This window comes from Verticillium alfalfae, genomic scaffold (genome assembly GCF_000150825.1).
Source record: "Verticillium alfalfae VaMs.102 supercont1.3 genomic scaffold, whole genome shotgun sequence".
Lineage (NCBI taxonomy): Eukaryota > Fungi > Ascomycota > Sordariomycetes > Glomerellales > Plectosphaerellaceae > Verticillium > Verticillium alfalfae.
Window position 1 is genome coordinate 2586062 of NW_003315036.1, and position 10987 is coordinate 2597048.

General features: G+C 56.8%; 5 protein-coding genes across 5 annotated transcripts in view; 2 read left to right on the forward strand and 3 right to left on the reverse strand.

The window, feature by feature from the left end:
- VDBG_03319 (O-methyltransferase) overlaps positions 1-861 on the forward strand; it is a gene marked incomplete at both ends in the record, with an annotated part of 1649 nt that extends 788 nt beyond the window's left edge. Inside the window, 2 exons of the mRNA XM_003007134.1 lie at positions 58-272; positions 340-861. Of these exons, the coding sequence (XP_003007180.1) occupies positions 58-272; positions 340-861 (737 nt within the window). The remainder of the gene's footprint in view (positions 1-57; positions 273-339) is intronic.
- Positions 862-1081: 220 nt separating this feature from the next.
- On the reverse strand, positions 1082-2326 carry VDBG_03320 (integral membrane protein; the record flags this gene model as incomplete). Its single annotated transcript, XM_003007135.1, has 1 exon — positions 1082-2326. One exon carries the CDS (start codon positions 2324-2326, stop codon positions 1082-1084), a length of 1245 nt encoding a protein of 414 aa, XP_003007181.1.
- A 1708-nt stretch (positions 2327-4034) lies between these two features.
- On the forward strand, positions 4035-5250 carry VDBG_03321 (lipid phosphate phosphatase; the record flags this gene model as incomplete). Its single annotated transcript, XM_003007136.1, has 2 exons — positions 4035-4196; positions 4252-5250. The coding sequence occupies 2 exons, from the start codon at positions 4035-4037 to the stop codon at positions 5248-5250; spliced, it is 1161 nt and encodes a 386-aa protein (XP_003007182.1).
- A 574-nt stretch (positions 5251-5824) lies between these two features.
- VDBG_03322 (conserved hypothetical protein) lies at positions 5825-6929 on the reverse strand (the record flags this gene model as incomplete). Its single annotated transcript, XM_003007137.1, has 2 exons — positions 5825-6699; positions 6761-6929. 2 exons carry the CDS (start codon positions 6927-6929, stop codon positions 5825-5827), a joined length of 1044 nt encoding a protein of 347 aa, XP_003007183.1.
- Positions 6930-10042: 3113 nt separating this feature from the next.
- VDBG_03323 (alpha-xylosidase) overlaps positions 10043-10987 on the reverse strand; it is a gene marked incomplete at both ends in the record, with an annotated part of 2514 nt that continues 1569 nt past the window's right edge. Inside the window, one exon of the mRNA XM_003007138.1 lies at positions 10043-10941. Coding sequence (XP_003007184.1) covers positions 10043-10941 — 899 coding nt within the window. The remainder of the gene's footprint in view (positions 10942-10987) is intronic.

Below are 10987 nucleotides of genomic sequence, written 5' to 3' on the forward strand. Positions count from 1 at the left end.
CCGTGCGCTCGAGCAGCACTGCAAGGGCAGACAGAAGCTGTCGCAAGACATGACAAGACGGCCTTTGCGTGCTGCACAACAACGACGGCCCGCTCGGGCGTTACAAGAACAGCTGGGACTACATCGAGAATGACGGCGAGGGCGAGAAGAAGGGGTGGCGGTCGCGCAATTTCGTCACCTTTATGAACTACCTCAAGGACATCTTCCGTCTCGAGCAGGTTGTCCTCGATGCTTACGACTGGAAAGCTGCGGGCGACATTTCGGTCGTCGACGTACGTCGTGTCCCCTGCATCATGCCTCCAGACTTTTGTCACAGCACTAACGCCACGTGTCTTCCAGCTCGGTGGCTCCGGCGGCCACGACGACTTTGCCCTGGCCAAGGCCTACCCGAATCTCAAGATCAAGGTGCAGGACCTCCCCGAGGTCGAGCCCGTCTTCACGGCCAACCGGCCGGCAGAGCTCGCCTCGCGCGTCACCTTCCACGCGCAGTCCTTCTTCGAGCCCCAGGCCCTGTCGGCCGACGTGTACATGTTCAAGCTCATCCTGCACGACTGGCCCGACAAGGAGTCGGTACAGATCCTGCAGGCGCTGCGGCCGAGCCTCAAGCGCGGCGCGCGTGTGCTCTTCATCGACTACGTCGGCAAGCAGGGCGAGCAGGAGGGCGAGCCACTGCCGCGGTCGATTCAGCAGATGGGAACGTCAACAGACATTCGCATGATGGCTCTGTTTGCAACCAAGGAGAGGCCCGTCAAGGCCTGGAAGGAGATTTTCCACAAGGCCGACGAGAGGTTTGAGATTGTCAGGGTTGAGGCTAACCCCATGACATTCTTTGTCATCATCGAGGCTGTTTGGCAAGGATGAGAAGAGTATGGCGATGACGGGAACTGGATCGGAGCGTCGGTATTTAAGCGCAGTTTGGATGGAGCAAAGGGTTTTCTATTCGTGTCTCGGTAGCAAGCATCATCAGTAGCAGGCCGCGGCCTGCGAGGGGACGGAAGCGACGTTACAACGCACTACCATGGGGCTCGTCTGGTGATATGTTTTCTGTCCAACCGACTGGGACTACCTACCCAAAGACATCTTATTGTTGCTTCTCAAATCGGAAATTCCACGTCGGCTTGGTCCTTCCACCCGCGATGGACGAGCTCTTCCTTCCAACATGTTGCACGGCGCTCGGCACCAACGCCCACTTGGAAAGGCCCTCCCTGTCAGCCAATATCTCGATCATCTGATCTGGAAACAACTCAAATTCGGCATCTCGGAGATGATGAGATAAATCTTCCATGTGCCGCTTCGGAAATACGAGTGCCTGCGTGCAGCAACCGTAGTTTGACATTTGGTGTACGCCAGGTGACATCGGCTGCATCGTGAGTCTTCCGGCCAGAAAGTACAACGCGATGGTCAATGGTAGCCAGAGGCTCAATACTGAAGCGTAGATCTTGATGAAATGTTTCGAGCATCGCCAGGAGGTGGTCGGCCGCCCGGGGGCCGAGAAACGGGTAGCAATCGCAAGGCAGGAAACGACAAAGACGTAGGCGCTGACAATCCAGGCCGCATAGCACATCCACTCTTCATCATTCCAGCCAAGATAGGTCTCTGAGTAGAATAACCGAAGATAGAGCCAGTCCCTGTGTGACTTATCCCTCTTTTCCTCGAGAAACGCCACTGCTTCTAAGGTCCTGGCGAACCAATCCTTTGAGGCTACCACGTCGTCTTCAACGAGCGCAAAGTAACTCGCCTGAGTCGATTGGCATGCGTCAACTAGGAGGGCAACGTCGGAGTCTATTTTTCGTTTCATCGAAAGGGTGTCGGGGATTAGGACCGGGTTGAGGTTCCCGGCATCAAAAGGGAGGACAGTCTTGGTGCGGTTGATGTGGCCGTCGTAACCAAGAATCTCGTCAGCAAACATTGTCAGCTGCTGCGTGTAAAAGCTTGGATGTTTTGTGGGTGGGTTGTCGACAATGAGAACGGCAATGTAGATAGTATCTCGTTCAACGTGTGTCAGACGGTCGATGAGTGAAGCAAGAGTGTGCAAGAGACTATCGTCCATGCCAGGCCTTTGTCCAAAGCTGGGTATGCCAATGCATAGTCTGGGTGCTTCTTCAGTTGGGCGGAGTATTCGATTGGTCCGCAAGCTGGGTACTCCAGCATGTTCTTCGATGAACCGTTGGGCTTCGAGGATTCTAGTGTTGGAATACTCGCTGCGGTACGCTCGTTCGGGCTTGAAAAAGTACGACGTAGGATCACGGTAATTGTGAATTCGGCAGTACTGGAATCCCAGGAGCCACAGAGAAACAAAAGCAAAGTTGATGTAGCGCATCTTCATGTCGACAGTCTCGTGTAAGACGTAGGCTGAGTAGCTCCTGATCTCTTAGATTCTGCAACGAGGCGAGACCAGAGATCTCAGCCATTAAAAGGAGAAGTACATATTCTAAGACTTTTTGGGCCATCAGAGTGATACTGGTGCACTTGTTGCTGCAATGTGCTTAGCTTTTGGCTCAAGGGGTTTGTCAATTGCATATGGCGGTCTACCACCGTGACGCCCGTATAGATACGCTGTCTTTCGCAGGAGCTGCGACCCAAACGAAGACTTAGGTTCGTGGGATACGTGCAAGTCTGAAATGTAAGTCACACTCAGAGCAACCACAGGTAGCATTGTCGGAAGGGACGGCACTAGAAAGGTAACAACAACAAGCGGGATTTGGCGTGTCTCGCTTACAAAGGCGTATACGTTACGAGTCATGAGCTCAACGTCCTCATGTCGATGCTTGTCAGTGCTCGGGCGTCTGGCGTGCGGTAGCGAAGCCAGTCGAGCGTAGCAGAATCTGCGTCGGCAGCCTAGACTGGGTATACACCACAAGGTCAAGCCCTTCGTTGACAAGGTAGCATATCAAGACGACAAACGATCCAGCGGCGCGACACAGAAATCGCGCCAAGTTGACAACCGATGTTTTGTTGGTTTGCGACAGCGCTGAAGCAACACACGAGGAGTGTGAGGCTGTTCGCATTGAGCAACGACGGTCCAGGTGGGGATGGCGATCAACCTGGCCTATACAAGCCGACATACGGTGTACTATTACGGAGCATGCGTGTAGCAGATGGCGAGTCTGCTGAAAAGGTTGGTCTTTCCAGTTGTTGTTGCCCAAGATGTCCATTGCAGCTATCGTGATTCATGACTTCGCAGGAACGAGATCAGGTGTTTGCCAGCCCTGGGGATGTCCATGGGAGGCAAACAAGAGACTTCATGCTTTGAATGAAATGACGCCCTGTGGGTTATGTATCCGGGTGTAAAGAGTGAGGTACAAGGGGGCGGACTTGCAGCGAACATGACCATCTTGTTGACTTGTTGAGCTGTGAGGTTGACTGTTGGGGATTGCCCTCGCATTGCCCTCGCAGCCAACCGGAGGCGGCACCGAGAACGCACTTGCGAGCAGGCAGGTGCAGGCAGAAGCAGGCAGGAACAGGCGCTACGCCACCTGCCTAGAGAAAGTACCTACCGACCAGCCACAGGCCTCGACCAACGGCGCTGCTACGGATTGACGTCAGTGGCTCATCTCGCTGATCGCTCCTGCTTCAGGTAGCCTCAACTCTGAATTGCAGTGCACCTTCCTGTCGGCTTCCCTGTTTTGCACCCTAGACCACAGCGCACATGCCTATGTCACCGCCCAGATTTCCCCGGCCCTCGCAGGCGATCCTCCGCCAACCAACATGGGCCCAGCCAGGCGAACCATCGTCACACCCAAGAGAAACCTTCACTTGCCAAGCAACCATCAGATCTTCCACATTGACTGCGGCTCGCTCCTGCGCTCGCAGACGCAGACAACATGACATCAGCTGCCGTCTTGGCTTGCAGGGCCCAGAGACAGACATCAGCCGCGCTTTTATATCATCATCAACGCCAGCATCTTCTCTGACCTCGCATACTCATCCTATCCTCTCCGATACACCTCTCTCATCTTAAGCTGTCCAGTTTAAGCTGTTCAGTAAAATTCACTTCCCTTAGTGCTCCTGGCTCCCTGCGAGCTATCACTATCATGTCCATCATCGACAGGATCCGTGGTGATGGCATCCAACCCACCTTCACCCGCGACACAATTCGCTCGCGTCGGAGCTGCGGCCAATTCTTCCTGGGCTGGTTACGCACCATGTGGCTCGACCTCCTGACCATGGCCGTTCTAGGCTTTGCCACGCTTGGGGTATGTCGCCTTTTGTTTCGCACGAGGTCCGTCCGCTGACAGCAGCCGTCTCCAGATCTACAGTGCACCGCTAGCAGCAACACGAACCTTCCCTGTCACCTTTACTGACTCTGGTGACATTGTGTTCCCAAGTCTTGCTTACCCAGAGCGCGGCTGGATCATTTCCTCTGGTCTCTCGGCCTGCATCTCTGCTTTTATTCCCATCGTCTTCATCCTGCTCGCGCAGATTCGCGTCCGTAGTTTCTGGGACGCCAACAACGCCATCATGGGCGTGGTCCAGGCTCTCATTATCCAGACGCTTTCTTGTGTCATTGTCAAACACCTAATTGGCGGCTTCCGCCCTTACTTTCTGGCCGTCTGCATGCCTGATATCTCCCTCGCGTCGTCCCATAATTCGACGGGTCTCAACGGCGTCGGCTTTCACGAGATCATGTACACCTCCGAAATCTGCACCCAGCCTGACAAGAAGCTTTTGAAAACAGCAATGACAAGCTGGCCTTCTGGTCATGCTGCCACAGCCTTTGCCGGCTTTGTGTTCCTGCATCTCTACTTCAATGCCAAGCTCAAGGTCTGGGCCGCCTACCGTCCTGCGTTCTGGAAGGTGGCCCTAACCATCGCACCCCTGCTCGGAGCCTTCCTCAAGGCGTGCGTGCTCACGATCGACCAGGCGCACCACTGGTACGACATTCTTGCCGGCAGTATCATTGGCACAGGTGCTGCTGTTGCCGCCTACAGAGGCAACTACGCCGCCATCTGGGACTGGCGCTTCAACCACATTCCCCTGCAGCGCAACGAGGACTTTGCCTACACTCTGGATAAGGGATACGGACCTCGCGATGGCGTCTTCACTCGGTCAGCAGGATGGGCCAAAAGTTCTGAAGCCATCGACGAGAAGACGCTGCCTCCTAGCGGCCGTAGTAGCGCCACCTATGCTCCCAGGATGACAGGCAACACCGCCGTTGGTCCGGATCGCAATTTACAAGTTCCAGACACGACGGCGAGCCGGCCCCGCCATGCACCTGGGCACAATATTCGCGGCGATGAGATGGTCTGAAAGAGAGCAGCGCTGGACCTGGTCTATCCGCCTCCAGATGTCGTGTTTTCCAGGCGCACTTCGTCCAAAGCGACGGCGTCTTTTGTATATATTTAGCCTTCTTGTCTCTTCCTGCTTGCATCACGACGCGATACCCATATTAGCAAAATGAAACGTTCATCACAGCCACCAGATCATGAATATGAAGAGGAAAGAAAGCAACTTTAATTCTGCACGCTATGGATCTCGTCACATCTTGATATTGTCTTACCAAATCACTCGCAAAGTGCACCATTACAGCTTGACAGTCTCCTTCCAGACCGGCAGGAACACAAACACCAAGACGCCGATCGTGCCACCAATGGCACCGCCTGCCAAGCTCTGCAGCACAATCTTCCGCTGCAGCCTGCGCAGGTTGACATCGCCGACGCGGAGTTGCGGTCAAAGATCATGAGGCGGCCCAGCACGCGCGCGACGCCCGACCGCACCGAGGACATGGACGCGCTGTCATCGAACCGCTCCCATGGCAGGGGCTGGCGGCGCGAGAAGAGCAGCAGGAAGAAGCAGCTGCCGCGCAGCCCCGACAGGATGAAGCTCAGGCCGAGGAACCAGAAGAACCAGGATCCGAGGAGGACGAGTCGCGTGTGGGCACCTGTAAAGGGCACAAAGGCACGGAGCAGGGTGAAGAGGAGGCCGGCGAAGGTGAGGGCGATGCCGAGCGAGGTCGCGACGCAGACGTCTCGAGGGTGCCGTTGGCGACGCCGAGGCGGAGGAAGTTGGGGTGCGAGCACGTGCGCAGCAGGTCGTAGACGTGCCCGGCGATCGGCGCCAGGTGGACCGGGGCGGGAGATGTCTTGAGTGCCTCGAGGGCCGTGTCGCGGAGCGCGGGTGGAATGTTGAGCTCCTTGGGCGACGACGGCAGGAGATACGTCTGGATGATGGAAGAGAGCTCCGGCGCTGCGTCAAAGGGATGTGTTCCTGGCATTGTCGGGAGCGCGTCTGTTGGCAAGGCGCAGGCGTTGGTGCAGGCTGAGGTGAGGGCGCGGAGGTGGTCGCGGGCTGTACGCTTGGGCTTGGTCAGCGGCGTGCAGGCCGTCTTGGGCAGAGCGACCTCGAGAATCTGAGTCGTCGTCTCGCTGGCTGCATGTCGTGTTAGTCTGGGCATCGACACATCTGAGAGAGGAGGTGGCACCATACCAGTTTCGAGGTCCGCTGAAAGCTCTGCCAGCTCGACGGTCTCCAGAGGTTCGCTCTTCAGGCCGAGCTCCGTCTCGGAGGAGTATCCCTCAGACGCCTGATAGGTGCTAGCGGTGCTAAGGTCCTTCTCTACCGGTTCGTAGTCTTGTTGCCGGCTGTGCTTCGACCATCTTGCTTCGTAGTTCTTGAACCAGACGTAGAACTCGAGGTTCTCAGGCGAGTACTCGATGTGCTTCAAGTACATGTAAAAGTCATAGAGAGACATGGGACTGCCTATGGTAGCAAAGTCAGCCCAGCTGCGTCGGGACAACCTCTTCGTTTCGTCATCACTTACAAGTCTTGTTCGCGAGCACCCTATCCAGGCTCAGGTGAGGCGGGATACTGGACTTGCCCTTGCCATCAGAGGATATGCTGCGGCGTCCATTACGCACGTCGGTCGAGTACTGCTTGATGTCTCGGTACTCTGGCTTCTTGTACCATTGCAACCAGGTTGGGACTTCCATCCTTGGCGTTGTATGATCCGCGGGACGTGACGAAGGTGGCGATGGGGGGCTCGTCGACGAAGCAACGACGAACGGTGAAGAAGTAAGGACACACCAGAAAGCCTCGTTCCCTCCTTCACTCTGTTCCCCGAGTGGGCGCCATCCGCAGCTCATATACCGCCCAGGTCAACCGCTCAGCCAGCCACGTGGGACGTCAAAATCCGTTTGTCGGGAAAGGCACCCCCCTGGATCGGCACAGGATATCCATTACTGAGCAGGAACAGTGCAGGCATAAACGCCGAAAAGAAAAACAAAGAGAGTTAACACCATCCACTCATCCATCTCTCTACCCACCCACTCCACCGGCCATTGCGCGGTGCGGCCAGGGCTAGTCACCGAAACATGAACAGATTACAAGCCCACATCCCAGTGGACGCACCTTGGTGATCCGGGGACGCCTCGGGCAAACCTAGGTTGCTTTTTGGTTTTGCTGGCTAGCAAGGGGGCGAGGGGCGGGGAGGGGGGTCAAGAGCCAGCTGAAGGGATCAGTGCGTGCTACATGAGCCAGACCCAGCAGCACACGACCAGCTGGGCCGGCCCAGGGCGCGCGCAGAGACGTTCAAGCCGATTGCCGTGGGGCGTTTGGGCAGGCTTGGTGCGTTCCTGATTCACAAGACTAGGACCGAACCTCTTCTAGCGCTGCTTGACCCTCTCCGCTCACCTGGCTTTTGGTTTCTTTTCCACATGGGGTGTCATCTTAGCGCGTGATGGTGATAGAGAGGAGGATGCGCAGAGATTTTCCGAGAGCCGAGATCGTGGAGAGTTTCGTTTGGCTGGATGTGGTGTCAGGTTCGCCCTGCATGCACTCATATCCCACGCCAGATGTCCCAACTGTCACAAGTGTCAGGGGCTATAGAGAGTAGAAAAGCAATGTGAGCACGAATGCGAGACACAAGAGGCACCGCAACGGCACTTGCAGCCGTTGGACCGATTCTTCTCCGAGACTCTGAAGAGGAGATTCTGACGAGGAGAAAACGGGGGCGCGTTCGTCACAACGAGGGAAGCCCCCCAACTCCATCCATCCATCCTCCTCCCGTCATGAGTATTTTCGCTGGCGGCTTGCGCGCGAACACAAATGCAACGCACCATGGCGCGATACCGAAAATGATCGGTCGCTTGGACCGCCGTGTCAACCACGTGGCTGACCGTGACAATCGGCCACAGGGCCTCGGCCTCGTCGCGCGCAGGCTGGCATGGGACCATGGCCCTATGCTTCGACAAACAGTGAGGGGACGGCGAGAGGACAGCTCGCCAGCCTGAACGCCATGACGCTTCGAACTCGCTTAGTCCGTCAGCACGCCCGCGAAGACGCAGCAGGATCAGGAACAGATGTTGGTGCCCATGTCGGTAGTGGGCGAATCGACAGGGTCTTGTGCGCTTGGCCCGCTGGTTCGCGCCATCCACAAGCTTCGCTAGCTTGTTGGGGCAGCTTCCATAGCAGTCGAGATTCCGGGTGCCACTCGACTCATCCGACTTGCACTCATTAGGCATGTGGCGGCCTCCATGCTGCGATGAATGGGGTGAGGTTCTGACGCTCAAGCGTCCCAGTCTACTAAAGGACCGGGGCCGTACCTGGTAGACCGCGCCCCGGCCGTCCTCTTATTCCCAACTAGACTTGAGTCTGGCTGCGGGCATGAACAGAAATGGGCCCGTGCAGCGCCGTCGTTCGAGTGCTGGCATGGCAAGCCAGCCCTGCCCTGACTCTCGCTCGCTCAGACTGGGCGACGATTGCGGATCATGGGAGCCGGTGTCACCGGCGGATCGGTCGAGAGACACGACGGACTGTGTGCTCGGTCACAATAAGGCTGTTCGAGAGGGTCCCCAAAGCCGCATTCTTTCGGGGATAATAAACAAAGCAGTCGTATTTGTCTGTGTACGACGATCACAAAGGCCCAGCGCCAGATCAAGGGTATTGTACCCCACACGTCTCGTCCGACTCTTGACGTATAAGTCCAGAGCACCATGCGCATGGTCCTCTCGTCCTGTTAGCGCCATGTGATGCCTGTGTGCCTCCCAAAGCTGCCCGCAGCGTCCCATCACATCCGGAGCCATGAGCGAGGCACCAGGCGTGCCAGGGCGAGTGGAATGTTTATCCCCGGCGCAGGCGCCAGCGTGGGATCCCACTGTTCTGACTCGAGGCCCGCCGTCGACGACACAGTCGAGACGATGCGCAACGAAAGGTCGGACGTCACTTTCGCTGCGAGCTAGGAAGCTGTTTGTCGGGTGCGGGTCGGTTTCGCCCTATTCCGATGCGTCTCCACCAGGTATATGTGAGGTTTGCGGGACCTGGTCCCCGGTTGACCGATGGAACGATGATTCCGGACATGGCAGCAGCCTGATAAGCTCGAGAGTTTCGCATACGTATCATTCTTTTCCAGCGTTCCAATCTCACGCCAAGGATGCGAGCAATCGCTGGGGCTGGAAAGCATGGCTGAAGTGGTTCAGCTGAAGAAGGGTTGTAGTGGCTTGCCGGGGTGATGGGATCGACTGTCACAATCAGCCTGGGCCTGCGTCTGTACACATTCTTCAGCAGATGCGAGATAAGAGAGGCTGTGGGTAAGTTATGAGTAGTAAATTATGCGTGCGAATACTCGATGGGAACCACTGCACCACCACGACTTCGCACCTCTTTTGTATTTTGAGCTTGTCAGGAGAGAAAGGCAGGTATGTGCGCACTGCCAAAATGACTGGTTCTCGCACGAGCCGATACCCATATGTTTCCATTTCACTAGGGTGATGTCACACTATGTTGAGCAGAAAAGTTGCCAGAACAGGAACATTGTAACAGCAGTCGTGGTGCGGTGTTGAAACTTTCTATGCTTCCGTTGTCGGAGCACCGACAACGTATTGGCCGCCCCAGCCTTCGCGACATTGAATGTAGATCACGTCCCCGTAGCCCGTAGCTTTGTGTACCACTGACGTGTCTGGAAGTTTTTTTTTTTCTCAGGAACACTTCGAAGAAAGCATCAAACCACGTCTCTTGAAGCTTTCTCTTGATGCCGCATAGAAGAAAGCATCTACTGACTCCTACGGCATGAACAGTCAAGTTTACATCCTCGACAACCGTAACGCCCTCATTCCCTGACAAACACAGGCATCCACTCCAACGGGGCATCAACTTCGATCCATTGACCGCCGGCAAAACGTTCCTCTTTGCCCTCCTGCAAAGACGTCCACTCGCCGCTCGCCAGCTTTGGTAGGTAGACTTTCGTCCGTCTCGCCCCCTCCTGCAGGACCGGGCAGCACAGATACTTGTCGCCGTACATGTACTGCTGCCCGATTCTCCAGCACTCCTGATCCTCGGGGAACTCGTAGAAGAGCATGCGCATGACCGGCGTGCCCTTCTCGTGCGCCTGCTTCATCAGCCCCCGCGTGTACTCCCTCAACGTCTCCCGCAGGAACATGTACTTTTTGCAAATCGCATACACGTCCTCGCCGTAGGACCAGACCTCGTTCGGCGCGCCGCTGAGGCACGCGGCGCCCCCCGTCGTGCCGTGCTGCGGCTGCATCGGCTCCCGGAAGCCGTGGAGGCGCATGACGGGACAGAAGGCGCCCCACTGGAACCACCGCACAAAGAGCTCGCGGAACTTGGGGTCCGTGGGGTCGCCGCCGTGGAAGCCACCAATGTCCGTCGTCCACCACGGCAGGCCGGCGACGCCCATGTGCAAGCCGGCGGCGACCTGGTTGCGGAGACTGATCCACGAGGAGCCAATGTCGCCGCTCCAGACGAGGGCGCCGTACTTTTGGCTGCCGGCCCACGCGCAGCGCAGCAGGTTGACAATGTTCTCCTGGCCCTCGGCGCGCATGCCCTCGTAGAAGGCGCGCGCGTACTCGAGCGGGTACAGGTTCCCGACGGCCGTGTTGGGCCCCGCGTGGTAGCGGTAGTTGTCAAAAGTCGTAAATCTTGTACTCGGGCTCGGCCTCGTCGAGCCAGAAGATGCGGATGCCCATTGTCGTAGTAGTTCTTCTTCGCCTTTTGCCAGACGTACTCGCGCGACCCGAGGTGCGTCGCGACAAAG